Here is a 27985-nt window from a genome sequence, read left to right as displayed (position 1 = left end):
CATTGTGCTCCATTGATGCCCTAAACAATGATTTTTTTTAAGGCTGCTCAAAAGATGTGAACAGCCAATGAGCGGTCGTCTTTCTGCTTGTCAGCGGATCGCTGACACTTTTACACAGGCCAGTTATGGGCTGAGTGAGCATTTCTAGCAATGCTGGTTGCCAATAATTGACCCATGAAAAGGGCCTTTAGATCCCAAGGAGAAAGTTTTACTGGAATTTCTTTCAGCAGTGGTTTCATGTCTAGAATCCTCAAGGCAGACTTAGAACTCATATATTTATAGGCTATTTTTACTTGCTTTTTTGTAGGCAGTAAGCTGTCTGGTTGAGGTGTCAGAAGGAGACCTGAGGAAAGCAATCACATTTCTACAAAGTGCCACCAGGCTTACTGTAGGAAAGGAGATTACAGAACAAGTGGTGACAGAAATAGCCGGGGTAAGGTGCCTCCTGCTGTTTTCTATGTATTTTTATATTTTCTTTATATTGTCTTTATGTAAAAAAAAAAGAAAAGTGTGTGTGTGTGTGTGTGTGTGTGTGTGTATATACACAAACACACACACTCTCACAATATCTCCTTAGGGACAAAAACATAATCATACACTCAACCCACAGGCTATACGCATCCATCCAAAGGAAAACTCAAACAGGAGAACACCAAAACCTTTAATTACATCACTTTCTTATTTCTAGGAGGTATCTCTGAGAATGCATCCCAGGACTACATGCTTCAAACGAATGTACCATCAGATACTTCGCTTTGCATTTTATACGCTAATGGATCGGCGCAGGGGTGCCGGTGGTGTGGTCCTTTTTTTGAACCACACATGGTGTCGGTCTTTTCGGAAGCATTAGCCTGCCCTGGAGCAGTGGGGCAGGCCCACTGGCCCCCAGTGTTACAAAACCTCCTACCCTCTGTGACACAGCTCCATTGATTCTAATAAAGCCCCACCACAGAGGGGAGGGGAGATTGTCATACTGAGGGGCCAGCAGGTGGGTCCCCAGTGCTCCATGCCACTGCTCCCGAAATCACCGGACCTGGCGCTGATCCATTAAGGTATAAAACCAAAAGCGATGTACCTGATGGTGCAGTATGTTCGCTTTAAGTTCATTCCAACTGTAGTTTGAACTATTACCCTCCATCCTTGCTTTCGGCAGGCTTTCGTACTTTGTTACTCACTCCACTCCAAGGTCCAATTGTGCAGCCAGTGCCACAATATTAGGGATGCCCACGCCCACCGGCCCACCCCTCAGATTGTTGAGATCCCCAGTCCCAGGCCTCCAATATATCATGGAGGGCCAGAGATCAGGGCAACTAATCCATACAAACTTTGCTCCTGCGTCCAGAGTCCACTTTGCTACCAGACTTCTTCCACACACCTCATTTAGAATTAAGAGCCCATCTTTGTGCCACTTTCTTTACAAGCTGTTATATATATACACACACACTTTCTCCTTCCATTCACCCTTGAGGGGTTCTCCAGGTCCAGCTCCCCAATCTGTTAGTCCAACCACCCTTCCTCTCCTCCTATTACATGTTTTCTGTGTATTACATGTTCTTTTCAGTTGATTTATTTTGAACACAAACTTTACTCTATTCAGAAGTATAAAATAAAAATCATAACTATAAATGTTATCAGTAGGTTCCCACATAATCTTTCTTAATTTACTGGCCCAAATTATGATGTTTGTAGCTTGTTGCCAATAGTGTTGGCGCTACCTGGATGAGTATATTCATCCTGTGTCGTCAATTGGTTCTGCATTGCCCTTTTATTTATATATTTTATATTTTATTTATTTTTATTATCATGTAGGTGATTTCAAAGGAAACTCTTGAAGGAGTCTTGGCAGCATGCCAGAGTGGTTCCTTTGAGAAACTAGAAACTGTGGTGAAGGTAAGAAATTGAATGCCTGTTTTGTTACTTGCCATTTATTCTATGTTGTACTTGCCTTATTAATTACCTATTGATCCAGTTCCAAAGCTTCCTATGTCCACTGCTCTTTGAATTTCCTGTCCCTTTTTACACTTAAAGGGCAGCTCGATCAAAAATTGTTTTCTTTCAAATCAACTGGTGTCAAAAGTGCCAGAGATTTGTAATTTACTTCTATTAAAAATCTCAAGTCTTCCAGTACCTAACAGCAGCTGTATGACCTGCATATCTATGTCAATGACATACAGCAGCTGCAAAGTACTGAAAGACTTGAGATTTTTTTAGTAATAGATTTTTAAGTAAATAAAAAAATCACTGGCACTTTCTGACTCCAGTTGATTTAAGAGTTGTTTTTTTTTTTCTTTCTTGTGCTGGTGTTGCACTTTAAAGAGGCTGGATAACTCCTTCAAGTGCTCTATTTAAATGTGCTATCCTTTTAGAATTCATGTTAAGTTCCTGCAGCCACGTTCCATATTCTGGAATTTAACTATTTTTTTTTTATCTATTCTGAAGAATTTAATAAATAATGGCCATGCAGCAACACAACTTGTAAACCAGCTTCATGATATTCTACTTGAACGAGAAGATCTGACTGACAAACAGAAAGCCGTCATTGCAGAGAAACTTGCAGTAAGTCAGAGAATACCAAAGTGACTTTTCATCATGCTAGAATCGTGGCTATTAGGCTTACACTTTGCTAGAGCATTTGAAGAACATTTGGTGGAGCATTCCTAGTATGCAATAGCTATAATAATAATAATATTTATTTGTATAGCGCCAACAGATTCCGCAGCGCTATCAAAAAAGCTTTTAACAGAAACATGGCCATGGGCACCATAGGCTTGTTGCACATGGGAAGCAAAGCAAACTTACCTAGTCTGGCCCCACAGAAGAGTTGCTGTAATACAATTTGCCAGAAAGCAAAAGTGTTCTTGTGCTAAGCAATTGATAGTGTGTACCACGGTTATGTCAGCTCTATCAGTGTGCTGTTATATCTGCTCATGATGGGGCATATTGCTCTAAATGTGCCAAATTTATGAGTCTGCACAGTAGCAATATATAACTGATTTATCACAGTACAGATGAGTCCAAGTAGGGAAAGCTCAGTTCTGCTTGTTAATACTTCTTACTTTATTAGACTTTACTACTATGTCCTTTGTCTAAAATTAATCATGCACATTAGATAGTTGATGGTTGAACAACTATTAAACTGCTGTCTGGTGAATCCAATGTAGCCATACACATTTCGACTATGTTTGCACAATTTATTTTACCAATAATATATATAAACGCATATCATATATAATCTTTATTTTGCAAGCAGAGAGATTAAAAATGCTAAGCGTTTTCACTTTGGTATCAATTCCAAACACACATGCAGAATGTACATGTTTATGGAACGATGTGGCAGCTGTCCACTGTGCATAATGTGCTTGTATATGTTTTCAAGTATTTTATTCTTTTAAGTAGAGGTTTAATAATTTACTTTATTTTACAGGAAGTGGACAAGTGTTTGGCTGATGGAGCAGATGAATACCTACAAATGATCAGTCTTTTTGCAGTTGTTATGCAGCAGATGACTCAAAATAGCTAATTTAGTTTCTTTATTTCTTGAATTAGTTACAAGAAAGTTGTTTTGTATAAAATTTGTATAAATTCAGTCATTTTGGCTAAAAATAGATGCTTGTATTTTTTGCCAGGTGTGAAAGGTGGAATTAAACGGAAGTTTTTTTTTATTATAACCTGTTAATAAAAGGGAGGGGTAGGGAGGTGAGTCAGGGGAGCCGAGTCAGGGGAGCCATGTTCTTCTCCTTTCCAGTCACCTCTGCATGTTCACAGGTATTGACCTCACTTCCGGGATTATCCAGCGTTGGGTCATGTCTGGGATTTGCCTGGAAGATTCAAAAGCCTGGGGAGATCTGCAGCATGCTTCCAGCAGCCTCACACAGCAACCCTGCTCAGGGATGATTGTCAGATCTCTCTGTCCTTGTATTGACCGTTTAGTAGCACAAGAATGCTCAGTACTAGCAAATAGTATTCTCTGTATCCATCCCCTGCTCCCTGTATCCATCCCCTCCTTGGTTGAAGTCGATGGACATGTGTCTTTTTTTCAACCGTATTAACTATGTAACTATGTATTAAAGAGGATGTACCACCCGGTACATCCTCTTTAACCTGAACCCACAGATCGATCTGCGCCGGCACGGGGAAGCCGGTGCCCCGGTCCGTTTTTCGGACCGCCGCCCGGTTCCCTGGCTCGCTTAGAATGAATGGAGCCACGTCATACAGGGGAGGGAATTCCCTCCCACTGGGGGCGGGCCGGCCCGCCTCCTGTGCTTCAGCACCGGCCGGTACCGCTGGATCGAACAGCACCGTGCTCGAGAACCGGGCGGTGGTCAGAAAAATGGACCGTGGCACCGGCTTCCCCGTGCCGGCGCCAATCGATCCGGGGGTTCAGGTTAAAGAGGATGTACCGGGTGGTACATCCTCTTTAAGAAAATTGTTAGAGACGAAGTTCGACTATCCCTTAAAGGCAATCTGTTAGCTCCTGGGCCCTACATGAGGTGCTGACAGTGTGCTGTAGCTGGCAGTACCCTAGTGAGCATAGTACCTTTTGGTAATTTTCCGTGCCGTGGATTATGCACAATATCACGTCTCCTACAGTACTGAAGAGGCAAAGAGGAGTTGTTTGTGCCACACTCTGGCCGCCTCACCCCTCCTTCCTTCTCCCTCTTCTTCATGAATAATCAGTGCTGCCTAGCCTCTGAAAGAAACACTATATAGTTCAGATATAGTTGATTTCTGTTTCAAATCCCCTGATGGAAATTATTATATCATTTTTAAAGCTATGTTCACACACAGTATTTTTGCTCAGTATTTTGCATCCTAAACCTGGAGTGGATTGAAAACATAGGCTATAGCATGGGTCTCCAAACTGCGGCCCTCCAGCTGTTGCAAAACTTCAATTCCCATCATGCCTGGACAGCCAAATCCAAAGCTTTAGCTGTCCAGGCATGATGGGAGTTGTGGTTTCGCAACAGCTGGTGGGCTGCAATTTGGAGACCCATGGGCTATAGAAACACTGTTGAAATTGAGTGGATGGCCATCATTTAATGGCAAATATCAACCGTTATTTTAAAACAACAGTTATTATTTGCTATTAAATGCCAGCCATCCGATTCAGTGTTTGAACATAGCCTTTGTATTTTCAATCCACTCCTGGTTTTGGTGGCAAAATACTGACAAAAATGTTGTGTGTGAACATAGCTTTAACAATGATACAATAAATATATATAAGGGGTGAACACCATTAAAGCTTCACTTTTAATAATCTTCTAAAAAACATACATCCCCACAAACAAAACCCAAGTCCATATGAATCTGTAATTACACCAGTCCACAAATAAATTCAGTCTTCGCAGTCCCAGCCGAGATATATGAAAATTAAATCAGGTGTATCTCACCAGTCTGTCGTCCTGAAATCCTGTGGCTCTGTTCTTGCGTTTCTGTAGACCGTGCAAAAAATCAAAAGGTTGTGACCAATCAGGAGTCTTACTCTCCCTTTTTCGCCCCTTATTGTCTGCGTGTTGGTCACTACCCCTTCTCTCTCAGGGAACTGTCGGGGTCCTGCCCCGGTCTATCCCTTTGTACAGTCCCTGTTATACCCTGTATTTACTCCCAACGTGTCACGTTTGGTCTGCTGGTGTGAGACGGACTTGTGATTGTGTAATGATACAATAAGAAAAAAAAAAAAAATCAAAGACCCCCCTCCATAAAAGCATTTAGGGTGCATTCACACATACAGGATCCCCAGCAGATCTGCAGCAGATTTGATGGTACAGACTTGATGCTGTGCCCAGTTATTTAGATCAAATCTGCTGTGGTATGGTGTGTGAAGCTACCATTCTATCTTTGCTATCTTTGTTCCAAGATATTTCAAGCGTAAATACACATTTATTTTTTTTTATTCTTTTCTTTAATTTTCAGTGAGGGGAAAAAAACCTAACAAGAGAACATTATTCCACAAAAATTCTGCTATACCAATTCTTCACCAGTTACAAAAAGTGTACATTTCTCCACAAAAATTTATACCGCCCCCCCCTCCCCTCTCCAGGAATGCAGATCAAGAGGGGGAGAAAAAACAATTTTTAAAATTATTTTTTATACTACGCATATTTTTAAACTAATTTCTTACAGCTTATTACACATGGGGTTTCTAATAAGCGTAAATACCTGTTTGAAGAGGGGTAGTGTTGCACTTGGGACAAACCACCTGTTGTTGTTCCACCTGTCGCTAGGTTGGCTTAAAGAAACAGTCTACCTTTTGAGCATCTGAGGTTTCTTCCTAACCCCATGGATAGAAAGGCAGTTTTCTTTAATAAAAAGACTTGGGAAGCAGTCACAGGTTCCTTAAGAACAAGTATTGCCAGTACATGTGTAGCCCTGTCCCTTTAGAGTCTGGCTGTCTGACCTAAGATCTCCCCTTTTCAAAGAACCATCTTGTGAAAAAATTTTGGAAGATCTCCCAGCCCTCTCTAAAGCTGCAGATTTCCTAGCAGATGACCTTGGTTTATTACATTTAAATATCTGCCAGAGCCACTGCCCTTTCAGATTCAGCAAGGTGTACATTATGAATAAAATCCTGGAAGGGTGATATAGTCTTTAAAGGAAAACTTCCTTAGGGCCCTATTCCACTGGGCGATTATCGTTCAGATTATCGTTAAATCGTTTGAATCTAAACGATAATCGTTCAGTTGAAATGCAGTTAACGATTAATGACCGAACGAGAAATCGTTGATCGCTTTATAAGACCTGGACCTATTTGTATCGTTGCACGTTTGCAAATCGTTCGCGTTGAATAAGACATCGTTCGGTCATTCGCAATAGATACAACTGCAATAGCGAAGAAAAAACGATCGCAAATACGATCATAAGTAACGATTATCGTTCCATGGCAATGAGTGAACGTTTTCAGGTCTTTCGCAATAGCGGTTTGAGATCGTTAATCGTTAATGATTATGCGGACGAGAATAGTCTGGTGGAATAGGGCCCTTAGTCATCAAGTCTGAGATTCCATCTTACGAGCGTGTTTTCATAGTCTTAGGGCCACAAACTTCTTGTATTCCTTCTGTGCAGTGGGCTTAGTTCCATTCAAGGATCCTGCAAAGTGACATCCTCCAAAAGTGGGATGGAAGGCAAAACTTCCTCAATCATACAATCCAGTTAAGCCTCCTTTTGGTGGTTGAAAGGGTAAGCCTCCTTTGGTGGTTGAACCCTCTCAACCTTGCTGAAGGATTTCAGTGGTCCCCCAGAGATTTAGTCAGGATTGCCACAGATGCCAATCCCTGAAGGTGGGGGGCATTCAGGTCATCACTTGCTGCAAGGAGCTTGGCCACTTCAACTACAAAGCTGTATGTGGTATTCCTAGCCTTGAGAGAATTATCCCCTCAAAATCATCCAAAGATGTCCTAAATATACTTAGACCTGGGGTGTCAAACTCAGGCCCTTCAGCTGTTGAAAAACTGCAAAACCCATCATGCCTGGGCAGCCAAAGCTTTAGCTTTGGCAGTCCAGGTATGATGGGAATTGTAGTTTTGTAAAAGCTGGAGGGCCTGAGTTTGACACGTGTGACTTAGACAATACCAGTAGCATATCTGAACAAACAAGGCAATACTAGATGTCAAACACTTCTGAACCTTTTTCCTCCGATCTTTCAGCTTTGCAGAAAGAAATCTCTCATCCCTGTCAGCAGTGCATCTCATGGGCACAGACAACCAGACTGCAGACTTGAGCAGGATTTATCTCTGTCAGTCAAATGGGCGCTGAACAAGGTTTTCAATCTGGTTGTAAAAAGGTTTGGTTCTCCAACAGTGGACTTATTTGCGACCAGAAGAAGGAGAAAAAAAAACAACTGTCCAGATTCTTTTCCCTCAGTCCTCGGGATTGTCTAGCAGCAGTGGATGCATTTGCCCAACATTGGGGGAATGAGAGAGGTTACACCTTCCCTCCATGCACCTTGATCCCCAGGGTGTGTGGTGGAAGACAGGGCAGCCATAATACTGATAGCTCCCTTTTGGCCGAGAAGACCATGGTTTACCTTTCTCAGATGGCTGTCGTTAATACATTTCCGCACATAGTATGACACCACTTGGTGTTCAGTAAATAGCTATGTATACAGAGCAGCCAACAGAATAGCATGGTTCATGTGTGGTGTTTTTTTTTTTTACTATTACTAATATGTACCTATAAGGAGGGATCCTTATAATAACCCCCTTATACATGGTGTAGCTAAAAGTGATATTGTCACCCCCCCCCCCCTTATGGCCCTATTCCACGGGTCGTTTTAGAGGAGCAAACGAGCGCTATTAGCGCTCGTTTGCTCCTCGTTCCCCACTCGCTGCCGCCGCTATTCAACGCGGCAGCAGCGAGCGGGTGAGTGCGGGAGGGGCGGCGGGGAGCTGCGGGGGGGCTGCCCGGGGGATCGCTGATCGTCCGGGCAGCCCATAGGATATAGCAGCGTCTGCTGCCGATGCTCCTATTCAACGGAGCGACGGCAGCAGATCGCTGCTATATCAGTCGCTTGTTTTTCAACATGTTGAAAAACAAGCGACTGCAACGATCAGCCGACATGAACGATGTCGGCTGATCGTTGCACTCTATTCCACGGAACGATTATCGTCCGTAGCGGTCGATATCGTCCGAAAACGAACGATAATCCTTCCGTGGAATAGGGCCATTACTCTATGTGCAATTCTCTGTACCATTGACAAGCTTAGATGCTGCACATCTATATCATAAAAATCAAAGTCTGTCTGTCTGTCCTTCTGTCTGTCTGTCCTCTATAGACTTCCAAACGCCTGAACCGTTTGACCCCAAATTTGGCACACAGATACATTGGGTGCCCAGGAAGGTTATTGCGAAGGTCCCGTCCCCGCCAGATGTACAGGAGGGGAGGCGCCCCATAGAGATGAATGGGAAAATCTCCTCACTGCAAACACAGGTGATATAATTAGCTGCAGCAGACACGGCAGTTGGAGCCTTAGCAACCAATAGGATTACTGCTTTCATTTTCACAGGGAGCAATGGTTGCTAGGGCAGCTGCCTCACAACATCCACAGTAATAACTGGTAGACCCCCTACTCCATCTATACAGTACATGTATATACAGGACCCCCTACTCCATCTATACAGTACATGTATATACAGGACCCCCTACTCCATCTATACTGTACATGTATATACAGGACCCCCTACTCCATCTATACAGTACATGTATATACAGGACCCCCTACTCCATCTATACAGTACATGTATATACAGGGCACTACAGGTATACCAAACTGTGACTGGGTAACACTGCCACACCAGACCTGACCAATACCGCCATACTGTGACTGGATAACACTGCCAGACCTGACCAATACCGCCATACTGTGCTGGATAACACTGCCAGACCTGACCAATGCCGCCATACTGTGACTGGATAGCACTGCCATACCAGACCTGACCAATACCGCCATACTGTGCTGGATAACACTGCCAGACCTGACCAATGCTGCCATACTGTGACTGGATAGCACTGCCAGACCTGACCAATACCGCCAAACTGTGACTGGGTAACACCGCCAGACCTGACCAATACTGCCATACTGTGACTGGATAACACCACTATACCAGACTTGACCAATACCACCATACTGTGACTGAATAACACTGCCATACCAGACCTGACCAATACCGCCATACTGTGACTGGATAGCACTGCCATACCACACCTGACCAATACCGCCAAACTGTGACTGGGTAACACCGCCAGACCTGACCAATACCGCCATACTGTGACTGGATAACACCGCTATACCAGACCTGACCAATACCACCATACTGTGACTGGATAACACTGCCATACCACACCTGACCAATACCACCATACTGTGACTGGATAACACTGCCATACCACACCTGACCAATACCGCCATACTGTGACTGGATAACACCACTATACCAGACCTGACCAATACAGACACACTGTGACTGAATAACACTGCCATACGGGTAAATACGACCCTGCAGGTATACAGGACACTACAGGTATACAGGACCCCAAAACTATACATTACAGGTGAACGGGACCCCAAAACTATACACTACAGGTATACAGGACCTCCACCAACTATATACTTCAGGTACACAGGACCTCCACCAACTATATACTACAGGTATATAGGACCCTAAACTATACACTACAGGTATACAGGACCTCAAAACTATACACTACAGGTATACAGGACCTACACCAACTCTATAATACAGATATACAGCACCTTCACCAACTCTATACTACAGGTATACAGGACCCCAAAGCTATATACTACAGGTATACAGGAACTCCACCAACTATATACTTACTACAGGTATATAGGACCCCAAACTATACACTACAGGTATACAGGACCTCCACCAACTCTATACTACAGTTATACAGGACCCTCAAACTATGCACTACAGGTATACTGGACCCCCGAACTATATACTACAGGTATACAAAACCTCCACCAATTATACACTACAGGTATCCAGGACCCTCAAACTATAAACTACAGGTATACAAGACCTCCACCAACTATACATTACAGGTATACAGGATCCCCCAACTATACCAGTACAGGTATACAGGACCTTCACCAACTGTACACTGCAGGTATACAGGACCTCCCTCAACTATACACTACAGGTATACAGCCCCCCCCAACTACACACTACAGGTATACAGGACCCCCCCCCCCAACTATACACTTTAGGTATACAGCCCCCCAACTATGCACTACAGATATGGGAGACCCCTAAAAACTATACATTGTGGGTATACAGAACCCCTCCAACTATGCACTACAGGTATACACTAATTCCACTGATTAACTCAGATGAAACAATACCTTTAGCTTGGCCTCTTGGGCACCTTAGAACAAATCTAATTAAAAGACTGACACTTTATACCCGGGCAGCGCCGGGTACATTTTCTAGTTCAGTATATACCTGTATAACACTTGTCTGTGTCTTCTTTCTGCTCTACAATTGCTTCATATTATCGATGGACAGTGTCACCTAGGTGGGGGCTTCACGGCAGTTGGGCTCTATCTCCCAGGTGAGTAGAGTGCCTAACTGCCACTCTCCATATAGGAGATAGTGCCCAACTGCCGTGAAGCCCCCACCTAGGTGACACTGTCCATCGATAATATGAAGCAATTGTAGAGCAGAAAGAAGACACAGACAAGTGTTATACAGGTATATACTGAATGTGCAGCGTCTAAAGCTTGTGGATGGTGTGGAGAACTGCACATAGGGTGACAATATCACTTTAACCTAGCAATCATTTGAGATATGTGGAAATCTGTTTCGTTGGTTAGGCTAGGTTCACACTGCGTTTTCAGCATCCGTTAAACGCATCCGTTTTTTGCAAAAAACGCATGAAAAACGGATTGCAAAAAACGGATTCATTAGTGTGCATCCGTTTTTCCATTGACTTCCATTATAAAAAAAAACGGATCCGTTTTTTTTTGACGGACCAAAACGGACAAAAAAACGTTGCTGAACCTATTTTTCTGGACGTAAAAAAAAACGGATCCGTTAAACGGATGCTGAAAACGCAGTGTGAACCTAGCCTTAGATATTTTAAATTTGGGCCACTAAAGAAACAGATGTCATATATAGGAGCACACCAACAATAATTAAGAAATTACAAAAATATGTTTATTAGTAATTAACACACAAATACAAAAACACAAAAAATGGCAAGGGAAACCAGATCCCTGCACATTAAAAACATTTAAAATTCCCAAAGAGGGAAAAACACGGTGGGATCCACACAATAATGGGAACCCACAGGCCAGCAAACGATCATAAAGTATAGCCCTATAGACCCTCAGACAACATGAAGTGAATAAACAACATAAACATGATTGAAAGTGTCCACATCAAAAAAACAAAATGTACACGTGTGCTGTGAATGGTAACTAAACTATGAAATGCTGAACAAAAAATAAATCAATAATGTATGTCACCAAACAGAGAGGGAAAGGAGCGACTCGTTGTGGCCCATGATGCCTCTATGCGTTGCGTTCCACCGGAACTTCGTCTCCCTGATGAAGTTCCGGTGGAATGCAACGCGTAGGGGCATCATGGGCCGCATACCTACAATCTTGTCCTGTCCGTGATCACTCCCGATCACTCAAGCTTGTCCTGTCACTAAGTACCTTAAGCGTTTAAGCGGTTAATGGCAGGAAGTTGCGGGATGCCATTACCCATGGCTCCCGGGACACTGATGTGTGCGGGACCACTCTCAGTTCACCGGCCTCGCACACATCAACCCCTCTGACATGCAGGGTATGTGCAGTAGGAAAGTATATGTTCGTATTACTGACGTTAAGGGGTTAAAATCCTGGGGGCACCTAGACAAAATCAGACATTACTTTTAGTGTTAATTATGTGGGTTTGCCGAGATTTTTACAGTATTCTGCTGTGAATTGTGCAATTACAGCAAATATTTTAACGCAATTTACAGCAAAAAGTCTAAATCGTGGCAAAAGATGCACATTTAACGCCATGTGTGAACATAGCCTCAAGAGTCCTTTCAACAAGCATTGATTGACTTGTATATAGTCAATTATCACTCGTATCAAGCAGCTGGCTGACCTTTTAAATAAGCAGCCCATTGCATCAAGCCTGCCCATATACTCACCCAGTTTAATTACCTTTCCATGGCAGGGTGTTATTTCTCTGTTTTCATGACATTCAGGGTCCATTGGCATTCCCAAGTATATGCATCTATATGAGAACGCTTCTCTACAGCTATTGCAAAATCCTATTTTTATATGATAGTTGTATATAAATACCCTGACAAAACACGTAGCTTCAATGCAAATAAAGTTATGTATCTCTGTGTGTAAAGTAGTTAGTCATGATTTCCTGGCAGATGCTTTGTAGGGGCCAATATAAACAGCTCTGCTTAACATCTGATAGGAAAGCAGCAAGCTTAGCCAAACACACTGCATTAGCTCTGCTGTGCAAAACTTCACTGTGCATTTACATGAACTAGAGTGGATGCATTTTTTTTTTTTTTAGTTCATGCTACATAAAGACTTTAACACAGCATTGAAATTTCCTATTATGGATGAGACATTTATTTACACAAGAACCTCTTTGGTATGATTTATCATGCTAGAAACAAAATAAACACACATTGAGGTTTATTTTCATGCTGTAAAACCTTGCTCACACACCAGACGTTTAAAGGGGTTGTCCAGTTTAAGAAAAACATGGCCACTTTCTTCCAGAGACAGCTCGACTCTTGTCTCCTGTTTGGGTGGGTGGATTCTGGCAGCTAATGTACCTCTGTTATCACCTTTGAGTTTACCCGTCTGTGTTGATGAGATAGCACTGCTAGAAAATGATCCTTACAGACAAGGGTGCCTCAGCTTAGTTTTAGGCTATGTACACATATAGTATTCCCATCACTCTTTTGGTCAGTATTTTTTTCAAGCAAAATCAGAAGTGTGCAAATCTTGCCATTATAATTTTGCCATGTAAGTGCCAGTTTGTGAGTTTTCAACCCACTCCTGGCTTTAGTTGCAATAATAGTGACAGAGATACTATGTGTGAAGATAGCCTTAAAGGAGAAGTCTGGCCAAAATTATTTTTTTTATATGTTATTACTGATGGAAAGTTATACAATTTTCTAATGTACATTAATTATGGGAAATGTTCATATACTGCTATTTCCCTTAATTTAGTGTATCAGGAAGTGTTAGAATTATCTCAGAAGCAGTGACGTCACGACGAATGGTGTAATTCCTATGGAGTGTCCAGCAGGGGACGCACTATATATAGAAGTCAATGGTACTCATTGACTTCTATATATAGTGTGCCCCTGCTGGACACTCCGTTGGAATTACAATGGATGTGTATGTAAATGTAATATACAGTTTTTTTTATTGAATACATTTATGGAAAACTTTGGGGAGCAAGTGTCCTTGCTCCCCAAAGTATTTCATAAATGTAATCAATCAGTACATCACAGTAAGCCCGCCAAACCGCTGCCGCCGCCGCTACCGGACCGGGCAAACTTTACACTATCTGATGGCTGACTCCCCATCAGATAGTGTAAGGAAGAAGCAGGAGGGGGATGATGGCTGCAGTGATGAGCGGCTCCCCTGCACGGCATCGGCGGCGGCGGCGGCGATCTCAGAGATATAACCCAGCTACTACTCTCCCATCACCTGCTCATGCTATGAGCAGGTGATGAGAGTAGTAGTTGAGTGTAGTCCAGAGCGGCGGGCGTTCGGTAGCGGCGGCGGTTCGGCGGGCTTACTGTGATGTACTGATTGATTACATTTATGGAATACTTTGGGGAGCAAGGACACTTGCTCCCCGAAGTATTCCATAAATGTATTCAATCAAAAACACTGTATATTACATTTACATACACATCCATTGTAATTCCAATGGAGTGTCCAGCAGGGGCGCACTATATATAGAAGTCAATGGTACTCATTGACTTCTATATATAGTGCGTCCCCTGCTGGACACTCCATAAGAATACACCATTCGTCGTGACGTCACTGCTTCTGAGATAATTCTAACACTTTCTGATACATTAAATTAAGGGAAATAGCAGTATATGAGCATTTCCCATAATTAATGTACATTAGAAAATTGTATAACTTTCCATCAGTAATAACATATAAAAAAATAATTTTGGCCGGACTTCTCCTTTAAGCCTAATGGTCAAAATGAAAACTGCAATGTTTAGGGTATATTCACACGGGAGGGCTCGCAGCGAGATTCTCGCTGCGAGCCCGGCAGGTCCTGGCAGTTCCCATACACTACATACTTGCTGCGGTCTAAACGACCGCAGCGAGTATGTAATTATACCGCCCTTAACCCCTTCTGCTCCCGCCCGGCTCCCCCGCTGTAAGCATACTTTACCTGTCCTTGCTGCACGGGTCCGGCGTCCTGCTCTCCCGCCTCGCCAATCAGTGGCTGCGACTGGGCAACACACTAATTGGCCGGACAGGAGAGCAGGACGCCGGACCCGTGCAGCAAGGACAGGTAAAGTATGCTTACAGCGGGGGAGCCGGGCGGGAGCAGAAGGGGTTAAGGGCGGTATAATTACATACTCGCTGCGGTCGTTTAGACCGCAGCAAGTATGTAGTGTATGGGAACTGCCAGGACCTGCCGGGCTCGCAGCGAGAATCTCGCTGCGAGCCTGCCCGTGTGAATATACCCTTAAAGGGATTAATCATTCATTGCGCAAAAATCTTCTAAAGTTTACACCACTCACGGCTGTTCTCAGAATAGTTCTGTTTAGGGCTGTGGCTGCAGCTCCGACTCCCGCTCCTCCATAAATGGGACACATGCAGCCTGCTGCAGCCATAGCACACTGAAAAAAAAACAATCCTCTCCCAGAGAGAGGCCACATCCATTTTAATGAATGCAATTTTTATTTTTTTTAAACTCAGTTTTTTTAAGGATGCATGTTAATGACAATGGATGCAATTTTGATAAATTTGTCACAGGAAAGAAGTGCTTTAAAGCCAAAATATAGACCACTTTTTGATTTAGAACAATTTTGATACATTTTCCACCTATATGAATATTTTAATAGTAAGATTAGAAGAAAAAAAAAACTAAAAATTAAAAAATTTGACTAAAAATGTAACTTAAACTGTAAGCCATTTTCTGATGATGATGATGTCCATTTAAATCCACTCCACATGATTCCACTCCTCCATCAACTTTCAGACCCATAGGGTCCATTTACACAAAAAGATTATCTGACAAAGAATGGATTTGAAAAGAATTGAAATCTCAGGCTTTCCTTTATGACCTGATCTCTGTTTATAATCTGTTTCTGGCTTTGGCTTCAAATCTTTGGCAGATAATCTCTCAGATAATCTTTCTGTGTAAATTGACCCTAACAGCCAGGGACAATTTCCTGCTCAAGGTCACTGAAGCATCTACATAGTACCTAAGGGCCCTATTCCAGGGGACGATTATCGTTCGCATAATCGTTAACAATAAACAATCCAAACGACTGCTATTGCGAAAGACCTGAAATCGGTCACCCATTTACATGGAACGATAATCGTTACTTATGATCGTTCTTGCTGTCGTCTTGTCGTCGCTATTGTGTTCGTCACTGCTGCAAACGACCGAACGACATCTTATTCAATACGAGCGATTTGCGAACGAGCAAAGGAAAAATAGGTCCAGGTCTTATTAAACGATCAATGATTTCTTGTTCGGTCGTTATTCGTTAACTGCTATTCAACCGAACGATTATCGCTTAGATTCGAACGATTTAACGATAATCTGAACTATATCATCCCGTGGAATAGGACCTTAAGTCACAAGGGTCTCCAAGCAGAATAGAAATCTCATTCCAAGCTCTAATAGCCTCACAAAGTCCAAGATGTTGAACTTTTTTTCAAACGCACTCGTTCCCTCAATTAGGTAGGTGCCCCTTCTCAGCATTTAAGAAAACCACCTAATTTTCAAGCTGTACATCTTCCGTCACAGAAAGCAGTCTCCAAGAGTAACAGGACAAAGAAGCTGAAGCTTTTGCTCTGTTACAGCTTTTTTTTTTTTTTTACTTACAGATCCAGCATAGACAATTAAATGTACAATAACCCAACAACCTACGTACCACCCTCCCCTGACACATCTTAGACCCCAACCCCCCATCCCACCCTTACCCACCCTTGAAGAGAGAGAGAGAGAATAAATAATAAAAAGAAAAAAAAAGGGGGAGAAGACAACACCCAGAGTTTTCCCATATAAACAAACCATTGATTTCCAAATTTAAGGCTTAGGCTCCATCAGGCCATCTACCCCATCTCTTTTGAAAGTTCTGCACTCCCTCCTTTTTCCCGAGGTGCCATGCTGCCTCATGACTCTTAATAGTCTTCACCTGGTTTAACCATTCACTTGGGCCCTTTTACACAGAAAGATTATCTGACAGATTATCTGCCAAAGATTTGAAGCCAAAACCAGGAACACACTATAAACAGAGATCAGGTCATACAGGAGAGCCTGAAATTTCTCCTCTTTTCAAATCCAGTCCTGGCTTTCGCTTCAAATCTTTTGCAGATTATCTGTCAGATAATCTTTCTGTGTAAAAGGGCCCTTAGTTGGAACGCTCGGGGAAAACCACTTATTAAGGATTTTAATGGTGCGTTTACACGTAACGATAATTGGCCCGATCGTACGATTAACGATGTCGGAGTAACGATTTTTTTTCATAACGAGCAGCGTTTAAACGGTACGATATATCGTACGGAAAATTAGTTTTGCGATCGTTTTGCGAACGCTTAAGCCTATCTCACACATTGGTTAAATCGGCAAACGACTGTTCACACGGAACGATTTGCGAATTTTTTGCGAATGACGATTTGATAACTTGTTGAAAGATCAAAATGAGCGATGTATCGTTCGTCGTTTGATCGTTCGCTGCGTTTACACGTAATGTTATCGTTCGAATTCGATCGTTATCGCGCAAATTCGTACGATAATCATTACGTGTAAACGCACCATAAGTCTAGCACAAAAAAGGAGCTTTATAACCAAACTATTATGTTCTGCTATCTCCGGTGTATCGCCCAGGATTGCTACCAACGAGTGCCTAGGCACCGAACAGTGTAATTTGTCATCTATCTCATCAAACACCTTATTCCAAAATACCTGAGCCTTATTACACAACCAAAATAAATGAAAAAGATCAGCACCCTCCGCCCCACATTTAGGGCAGAACGAGTTATTTCTTATGCCCATCTTATGCAAGTACAGAGGGGAGTAATAGCACATATAGAAAATATGAAACTGATTTAGCTTGTGTCCTTCATTAAGCGAGACTTTACTAATATTCACTAGAATGTTCTCCCTATGCTCCATCCCAAGTACTCCCAGGAGGTTCTCCCATCTGGACCAAGTTCTTCCCAATCTATCCTGTGTATAAACACCACTGAGTGTCTTATATATAAAAGCAGTGCGTTTTTTCTTAATATCTAACTCTAATAAAAGTGAAAATGGTGCAGAATTCGTAACATGAAAGACCGTGTTGTTTAGAGATTTAGACCACGCGTGAGCTACCTGATTATACAAAAAAGAATTATTCTTTACTAAACCATATGTGTCACAAAGCTCTGAAAAAGGACGAGCCTTGCGCCCATCAAACACCTGCAGAACCCCAGTGATACCTTGATTTATCCATATGGAACAATTCCAAATTTTCATAAACTCTGGAATATGGTGGTTATGCCATATAGGGGTACAGGGCAAACTACCCACTACTCCACACCAGGACCTAACCGCCCACCATACCTTGTCTAACTGTGCAAAGAGACAAACCCTTAAATTTGCCATATCTTAAATTCCCAGATTCCAATAATTCATACCAGTCAGCGTGTCTAGAAATGTTCCTTAAGTATTTGTGAAGTGAAACTTCTTCACCCTTAATAAGGAGGGAAAAGCCTCCCTTCTTTTTTGGTGCAGAAGAAATTGTGTACTTTAATCTTACCTTCTTCCGTCCCCAAATTAACCTTCCGTCCCCAAATTAACCCTCCTAACATTACTTAAATTTTTCTCAACCACTTAGCACTGATCCAGATAGGAGAAGCAGCAAACAAAAAGGTCCAACTGCGGTAGGACCATCATCCTGACCAGCAGAACTCTGTCTGCCATAGAGATAGGGAGAGACTTTCACACTTTTATCCTATTTCTTAATTTGTTGGAGAATGGAATTAAATTAACATTTGCTAACAACCTTGGGTCTTTTGTAATTTTGATACCTAAATAGTCAAGATGGTCAGTTGTTTTTAAAATTTTAAGTCTACCTATGGGGGATCCAATCTCTTCGTCAATTGGGAGCAAAGAAGACTTTTCCCAATTGACGGAGAGGCCCGAGATTGCACCAAATTGCTCCAAGGAAATAATAATTCCCTGTATCGTCTCCTCAGGGCGCCTGATAAACTTTAAAAGATCGTCTGCATAAAGGAGAACTTTAGAATTATCACCATTCAGTCTAAAACCCGCAAACCCCGGGTACCATCTAACCCATGCTGCCAGAGGTTCCACATATAACGCAAATAATAACGGGGATAAAGGGCACCCCTGACGGGTCCCCCCTCCAAGCATAAAAGTCTCCGAGGGGAAACCATTCAGGATTAGTCTAGCCACTGGCGAGCTATACAGGGTTTTCACCCAACCAAGAAAGTTACCTCCTATACCCAGCTTTCCCATCGTGAACCATAAAAAGTCTTAGACGCGTTGATGGACAGGATGGAGCGGGACCCGGGCTCGCTTAGCTGTATTCCAGCAAATAGTCTAGAGATGTTATCATAGATGGTCTTACCAGAGATGAAGCCACATTGTTCCTTTCGCAAGCCGTGACGCAAGAATTTTAGCAAATATCTTAACATCCGTATTCAGGAGGGAAATTGGTCGATAAGAACCAATATCCATTGGATCCTTATTCTTCTTTAGAATTAGAACAATGTGAGCCTCATTCATGGATTGGGCAAGGGTGCCCCTTTTAAAAGATTCTTGAATTACCTCCAGCATTATGGGCAAAATGACAGTTGCCACTTTTTTATAGAATGCAAAGGGCAAGCCGTCCGAGCCCGGGGATGAAGACCCTGAGAAGGATCGCAAAGATTCCTCTATATCCATCAGTGTTATTTCTTGCTCCAGTAAATCATGTTGGTCAGCATCTAAGACAGGCAATGAGAAATTAGAAAAAAAAAAAATTAAGCAACTTGCCCATATCCATAGTACCCTCTGGAGTATACAAGGTTTCAAAATAACGCCCAAATTCTTTATCTCCTCCCGCCCCTGCAGTATCTTGCCGTCATGGTCCCTTACAGCAGTAATATCCTGCTGGGTCTGCGGGCCTTTCAAAAGGTTGATCAAAAACTTATTGGGTTTCCCCCCATCAAAAATCTCTGCTGCCCAGAAAAAAGTACTTTGTGCTGGGCCTTCTGTGTTATCCAATCCCCATACTCATACTGTATTTTCTTTAAACTAGCGGCTGCTTCCTCTGTGTCCACCCCTTCAAAGGCCTCTAATGCAGCCTTGTGGCGTGCTTTTAAATCGGCTTCCTTTGCCCGAAATTCCCTTTTCTTAATTGCCACTTGATTTATCAGAATGCCTCTAAGAAAGGCCTTTAGAGCATCCCATGCTACCAAGATATCTACCGAATCCTTGTTCATTTGCCAGAACCATACAATCTCCTTACTTATTACTTCTTCTATATTCAGTATATCTAGCCAGTGTTGATTAAGTCTAAAGGGTCTGCACCTATTACCCATATCCATCCCAACCAATTCCAGGAGTAGGGGAGTGTGGTCTGATATTGTTTTAGGTTCAAATCTAATTCTCTTAATATATCTCATAGCTGAGTTACTACAGAGGACCAGGTTTATCCTGGATGACGCCCGGCGAGAGGCACTAAAACAGGAAAAAGCATTCCTGCCAGGGTGCATCTTACGCCAAGCATCAATCCAGCCGACCTCAGAACAAAAAGAAAATAATGGGGAGGTGCTTCCACAATTACTAGCCCCAAGTCCCCTGCGATCCTTTTCCGGAATCATTACACAATTAAAATCTCCAAGTGCAAATAAGGACTCATACCTTTTACCTCTCTGAAAATCCACTAAAGCAGTTAGGACCTCCAACTTGAATGGTGGGGGGATGTAGATAAAAGCAATAATGACTTCCATACCATCCAATCTCCCATACAAGAAAATGTATCTACCTCTTTGGTCAATAAAAGAAGAATACAGAGAGAAGTTAACCTTATTGTGGATGAAGACAGAGACACCTGATGAGTATGAAGAAATGAGTATGAGACACCTGATGAGTATGGTAGAATGAAATTCATACTTTGCCCACTGGCGTTTATGTATTTTTGTATTATCTTTTTCAATATAAGTCTCAGCAATACCCACAATAGCAGGTAGATGTTTGTTTATCACATCAAAAATTGCAACCTTTTTGACTCTGTTGGCCATTCCCCGAACGTTCCAGAACAAAAGCCTAGTGTTACTCATACAAAATTAAAAAAAAAACAAAAAAAAAAAAAACACATTGCCCCCTCTCTCTCTTCCCTTCCCCCCCCCCCAAACCACCCCCCTACTGTTATATGAGTGCATAACTCTTACTATGACCCTGCCCTAACTCCGAAGCCCCCCCCTCCCCCACCGCCAGGGTACTGCTGAAAGGATTACAAGAGAGCCCTCTCTAATATCTCAACAATACATATTATCATAATCCCTTGGAGTCTAGCCACTTTGTCACCTCTTGTGCGGTTCCAAAAAACTGTACCGTATTCTCATATACTATACGCAATTTAGCGGGAAATAGAAGAGAGAAAGGGATACCTGCCGCCCCAAGTCTTATCTTGACATCTCTGTAAGAGCTTCTCTTACACTGTGTATCACAAGAGTAATCAGGGTATAAAGATATTTTATTTCCCATTGTATGTTAGGTCATCCATCTCTCTGGCCTTCTTGAGAATCGTGTCCCTATCATTAGAGCATAGGATTTTAATAATTAGTGTTCGAGGTGAACTTCCAGGAGGTTTGTTTTTTATTGGAACTCGATGGGCCCTTTCGAGACCAAACGTGGGAAAAAGAGTCTTTACCAAAAGTATCCACCAACCAATTATAACAAAATTCTACCACGTTCACCCCCTCAGAGCCTTCTGGAAAACCAATTAGTCTGATATTACAGCGACGAGTACCGTCTTCTAAATCTATTACTTTCTCCTTAGTCAGAACACTCTCTTTTTCACAATTTGATATTTTATTTTCCAACATCTCCATTTTACTCTCAAAGACAGCAGCCTGCTTCTCCATAGTGATGAGTCTATCTTTCACCGTTACCAAGTCCTGGCGGACAAATATTATCTCTGATGAGATCGACCCCAACTGTGTGGCTAGGCCCTTAATGGCCTCATTACATTTAGCTATTTCTAATAAAATAGCGTCCACCGATGAAACCGGGACATCCCCAGCGACATCTGTGGACCCCTCAACATGTCCCTCTTGACTCAACACTGAGTAGCGTGACCCACCCGGGGAAGGGGCCTTACCACCCCTAACTTTAGGAGGCATTGGATATGTTAGGAATTTATCAATCTTATGAGCCGGATCTTGTTCCTTCGCGCTAACAACCCCTCCTGATTTCCGATTCTGGGCCTTAACTGGCATAGTATACAGAGGAAACAGATAAGAAGTATATTCATACACTTACAGACACCGGGAGATGCAAATCCCTCGCACTCAGTCATATGTGCACATAGACCAGAAAAAGAGAATTGTTATTAGCATAAACATGATCACATTGTCAAATTATCATGCAGTGATGCGGAGTGCTCTAGAGGTCCCAAGAGTTGTAGTTTGGAGCCAATTCAGGGCGGGTACAGTTGGCTGGGTTCACACTATGTATATTTCAGTCAGTATTGTGGTCCTCATATTGCAACCAAAACCAGGAGTGGATTAAAAACACAGAAAGGCTCTGTCCACACAATGTTGAAACTGAGGGGATGGCCGCCATATAACAGTAAATAACTGCCATTATTTCAATATAACAGCCGGTGTTTTAAAATAACAGCAAATATTTGCCATCAAATGGCGGCCATCCACTCAATTTCAACATTGTGTGAACAGAGCCTTTCTGTGTTTTCAATCCACTCCTGGTTTTGCAATATGAGGACCACAATACTGACTGACATATACGTAGTGTGAACCCAGCCTCAATTGGCAGTTCTCCTCCTTTCTTTAAGGTACGCAGTGTTCTTAGACCGCACACGAATAGGACAAATAGGGAGCAACACACACCAAAACAGACATATAACGGGGACGTGAGCCCTTCTTCCTCAAATTCCAGGGCATCCCAACAGTATCACCTGAGTCCAGCAAGGCACGAAACACTGGTTATTTCTCAGGCCGTATACACAGCGAGCCAGCGGTGCTCCTCAGCATATAAGCCAGGGAGACCTGCAGGAGCTCCCGCCACCGGACTGTTATCTTCAATGGCAGAGGGGAAAATATAGGGAGCAACACATGCCAAAACAGACCTGTAAATGGGACCTCTTCTTACCTTCCTCAGTTCTCCGGGCGTCCTAACAATATTGCCTGCAAGCAGAGGGGCAAAAATTCATAGTCTATTGACTCCATTTTTATCTTAGACCCCCTTTTGCCTGCTAGGAGCCCCCCTGCCTGAGTCCAGCAAGGTACAGGAAACTAGTCCTTTCTCCGACTGTATACAAGGCCAGCCAACGTTGCTCTAATAAAAGATATACAAAGGGGCTCATGACTTGCGGTCATGGGAGCTCTCAGCAAGTTCGAGGAAGATCAAACAACAGTCATGCTGTGCTTTAGTGAATACAGTGGAGAGTTCCATACCGCCATTGCTTACCCTCAGCATGTGGCCCAAGGAGACCTGAAGAGGTTAGACCGGAGGACCCGGCGCAATAATGTTCTCTCAATGGCGGAACGGTGTCCCTCTCTATCGGCTGACCTCCTGGTCATGCGGATGAGCACGTGACGGCTCCGGCTGATGACGCCGTCTTTTATCCAAGGAGGCACCTCCTTCAAGATTAACCCCCATCCTCGCCGGCCGGACACCGCAGGCTTCGGGTCCCGCACTACCGTCCGCACCCTGGCCCAGCATGCGCCGCTGACCCTCCGCGTCTCCCAATCCTTCACACTGCACCAGTCAGCCGGTCGCGGTCTCCTCACCCCAGCAGCCCCCTCCATCCGAGCTCAACCGATCACCTCCACCTCGTCACGGCAGGCAGCCGAATCTACTGCTCACCCCGGTAAGCGGCCACAGACATCCCGCACAGAGCAACTCACTCCTGGGAGGCTCTCATCAGGTTTCGGCAGGGGGCAGGAGTCAGCGGAGCCAAGTCAGGTGCAGCTACGCCATTTTGCTGCTAGACCCGCCCAAGTCACGCCCCCACCTGTTACAGCTTTTAACTGCATGTGCACCCACTTAAAATTGATCTTTACTTTAAAGGACTGTACCACCTGTATTTTCTTTCACAGATGTCGGATACAAAAAATGTTCTTTTATTCTAATCTGTTTCTATTTTCTAACTATTTAAAGAGAACCAAAAAGTAATTTTACAATAGGGAGGAAGTAAATATAACCAAACATAAAACAAATCACACCTGGAAGCATCAGGGCTATTAAGTCTGTGATTATATTGTAAGGAAACTACCATGGAAACAGCTCATAGAAGTGTCCATCTTGAGCATGGCATCTGTATACATAGGGGGAGATTTATCAAACATGGTGTAAAGTGAAACCTGGCTCAGTTGCCCCAGCAATCAGATTCCACCTTTCATTTTCCAAAGAGTCTGTGAGGAATGAAAGGTGGAATCTGATTGGTTGCTAGGCGCAACTGAGCCAGTTTCTCTTTACACCATGTTTGATAATTCTTCCCCATAGGCTGTCAGTTACATACATAGGCCACGACCCCCAATTCCAAGCTTGTATGCTGCAGGATTCCAAGCTTGTGTGCACCTCAGCCTCTTATCAGTAGCAGGTTCAGTACTTTGGACTGTAATCTTTATTGAGTCTTTCTAAACCTATTATTTGTGATACTGTCTGCCTAAATGTAAACCAAAAATATCTAAAGTTACTGGGCCAGTGTATCCAAACTCAAGATAATTGCTACTGTGCTGCTAAGCTCGTGTATCTGATCCTGTGGTAAGGCTGGGGTCACACTCGGTTTCTGCAGTCCGTTTAATGTATCCGTTTTATGGAGAAAACGGGCACAGAACGAATACATTAAACAGATATCAAAATCGTGATGTGGACCCAGCCTAATTCAGATCAGCCAGTGTATCGAAACCCATAAAAATTTTTTTACTTTGCCTGTCATGTGTGATACTGTCTGCTTGGCAGGTAACTGTATCTAAGCTGTTCCTGTGTGATTCTATCTATTAACTGTATCTGAGCCTATCATGTATGACAGTTATACTGTACCCATGCACAGGGGCATAGCTAAAGGATGGTGGGCCCTGATGCATAATCTTAGCCCCCCCCCATATCAGGCACTGTCAGAGGCAAAAGTTATATCCAATTACTCTAAGGTGATGCCCCCCAATGTGTCACGCCCCCTAATGTGTCACTGTCCTTCTCATGAACCGTTATATTGCCTCCACCTTTTGTATTGTGCCAATGCCCATTATATTGAATGTACTGTACTGTATAATTCTCTAATAAATGTTTCACAATCTTTGGCTCTCCAGATAAAAAACTAACACTCCCATCAGGAACTGCCATCAGGACATGATGGAGGTTGTAGTGCTGCAGTTCGAAGGATAATCTCACCCGTTCAGGTTCCTGCACTCTTTAGTTTACAGGCTTAGTAATGGAAGCCATCTGATAGATTGCAGGCATCCATTACTAAGCTGGGGCTTAGTTTTATCCGGTAAAATGGCTAACACTACCCCCCCACACACATAATTACCCCAGTACCCAACACCACATTGGTACTTGGAAGAGCCAGTTGCAGTTTCATTGTGTTACTGAATTAATTGCAGTACTTTGTCATTTCATTGTGGTCCCACCCACACAGCCCCTTGTATTCTCTACCTGTAACACCACACAGCACGCTGTATTCTCTACCTGTAACACCACACAGCACGCTGTATTCTCTACCTGTAACACCACACAGCACGCTGTATCCTCTACCTGTAACACCACACAGCACACTGTATTCTCTACCTATAACACCACACAGCACGCTGTATTCTCTACCTGTAACACCACACAGCACACTGTATTCTCTACCTGTAAAACCAAACAGCACGCTGTATTCTCTACCTGTAACACCACACAGCACTGTATTCTCTACCTGTAACACCACACTGCACACTGTATTCTCTACCTGTAACACCACACAGCACGCTGTATTCTCTACCTGTAACACCACACAGCACACTGTATTCTCTACCTGTAACACCACACAGTACATTGTATTCTCTACCTGTAACACCACACAGCACTGTATTCTCTACATGTAACACCACACAGAGCTGTATTCTCTACCTGTAACACCACACAGCACACTGTATTCTCTACCTGTAAAACCAAACAGCACGCTGTATTCTCTACCTGTAACACCACACAGCACTGTATTCTCTACCTGTATTACTGATTTTAAAGACCTTTTTTTAATTAAAAAATTTTTTCTTCTCATCTTTACGCATGTATTATGATCAAGTGCTCTAAGTTGCTTTCTCTCCCCTGTGCCTGCATCTTCAGCCTGATCACCACCGCCCTCTTATCCTTTTCGGAGCTGTCAAAAGCAGCTCTTCTTGTAATATCTTCGGGGCCCCTAATGTAATGATGTTTCTGGCATTACAGTGGGGACCCTGAGCTGCTTTTGACAGCTCAGAAAAGGTGAAGAGGGTCCAGCAGCAGAGAATACGGAGGCAGGGGGTACTGCTAACAACCCCCCCCCCCCCCACACACACACACACACACAAGTGTTTTTTTCCATTTTCATTGCGCAAATAATTTCTTCCCAATTTGGTTTCACAAAAAGCATAGATTACTAACCAGTAATTTCTTTTCTTTGAGTCTATGGCGGCACCCCTGGAGAGGTGCACCCCCTACTCCAATTGGACAGGAAACAGGAATCCCTGGATGTTTATAAGACGTAAACACCCCTCCAGCACCAGTACTTAGAAAGGATCTAGGAGCGAAGCTCATAAATGAGACAAGATAAACTTTTTTTTTTTTTGTGGTTTAATATAGCTGAGCTGAGCTTGCTTCATAGCGGGTGAGGACAGACTGCTATAAGCAGCAGGGCCCTCAGACTCAGCCCGCCATTAACACCTTAAACCCTAGACGACCTAGGACGTACTGGTACGTCCTGGAAGTCTGTCCCCAGACGACCCTGGACGTACCGGTACGTCCTAAGCTATGAAGGTTCATAGCAGGTGGGGGCCGGCTGCAATCAGCAGCCGACACCTCACCGTTAATGACACGCTGCAGCGATCGTGCTGCAGCATGACATTAACTCCTTAAACGCTGCGGCGTTTAAGTGTAAGTGACAGGGGGAGTGCCCTGTCACTTACTGATCGGGACCCCCACAATGTGACTGCGGGGGTCCCGATTGGTAAAACCGACCGCTGGAGGTCTCTCGCCTGCCTCCGTGCGGTCCGATCGGTGCTCTGATCACTGAGCCTGCACAGGCAGGCTCAATGGGCAGAGCGCCAATAACACTGATCAATGCTATGCCTATGGCATAGCAGTGATCAGTGTGTAAAATAAAAGTATTGTATGTACAAGTCCCCCAAAGGGACTTAAAATGTATAAAGAAAAAAAAGTTAAAAACACCAACACACAACCCCAAAACCCCTCCCCCCAATAAAAGTCTAAATCACCCCCATTTCCCATTATATAAATAAAACATATAAAAATAAATAAATAAACATATAATATACCGTAGCGTGCGTAATTGTCCGATCTATTAAAATATAACAAGCGTCATTGCGAACGGTGAACGGCGCACACGAAAAGAGGGAAAAAGTGTGCGGATTACCGATTTTATGTTACATTATATATTTTAAAAAATTAATAAAAAGTGATCAAAACGTCCGATCTTCACAAATATGGTATTAATAAAAACTAGAGATCATGGCGGAAATAATGATACAGGGACAGGGATATAATATTACCGCTCTATAAAGCCTTGGTGCGGCCTCATCTGGAGTATGCTGTCCAGTTTTGGAACCCGATTCATAAGAAGGATGTTCTAGAGCTAGAGAAGGTACAAAGACGGGCAACTAAACTAATAAGGGGAATGGAACATCTTAGTTATGAGGAGAGATTAAAAGAATTACATTTGTTTAGTCTGGAGAAGAGACGTTTAAGGGGAGATATGATTAACTTATTTAAATATATAAATGGCCCCTACAAGAAATATGGGGAAAAGATGTTCCAGGTTAAACCCCCTCAAAGGACAAGGGGGCACTGCCTC

The 27985-nt window shown here is 43.1% G+C and overlaps 2 protein-coding genes across 3 annotated transcripts in view; one reads left to right on the top strand and one right to left on the bottom strand.

Annotated features, from left to right (window-relative positions):
* RFC4 (replication factor C subunit 4) overlaps positions 1–3605 on the top strand; it is a 31254-nt gene extending 27649 nt beyond the window's left edge. The window contains exons 7-10 of the mRNA XM_069973798.1: positions 308–433; positions 1810–1890; positions 2440–2556; positions 3425–3605. Of these exons, the coding sequence (XP_069829899.1) occupies positions 308–433; positions 1810–1890; positions 2440–2556; positions 3425–3520 (420 nt within the window). The 3' untranslated portion in view covers positions 3521–3605. The remainder of the gene's footprint in view (positions 1–307; positions 434–1809; positions 1891–2439; positions 2557–3424) is intronic.
* MCF2L2 (MCF.2 cell line derived transforming sequence-like 2) overlaps positions 1–11038 on the bottom strand; it is a 304091-nt gene extending 293053 nt beyond the window's left edge. The window contains exon 1 of one of the 2 annotated variants that reach the window (XM_069975109.1): positions 10963–11038. The gene's annotated coding sequence lies outside the window, so the exon portion shown is untranslated. Of the gene's footprint in view, positions 1–5390; positions 5422–10962 lie in introns of those variants that run through there. The other variant, XM_069975111.1, reaches the window with a different exon arrangement.
* Positions 11039–27985: the final 16947 nt, after the last annotated feature.

The sequence above is a fragment of the Dendropsophus ebraccatus genome, chromosome 6 (genome assembly GCF_027789765.1).
Source record: "Dendropsophus ebraccatus isolate aDenEbr1 chromosome 6, aDenEbr1.pat, whole genome shotgun sequence".
Classification (NCBI taxonomy): domain Eukaryota; kingdom Metazoa; phylum Chordata; class Amphibia; order Anura; family Hylidae; genus Dendropsophus; species Dendropsophus ebraccatus.
This window is presented reverse-complemented; position numbering and strand designations above follow the sequence as displayed.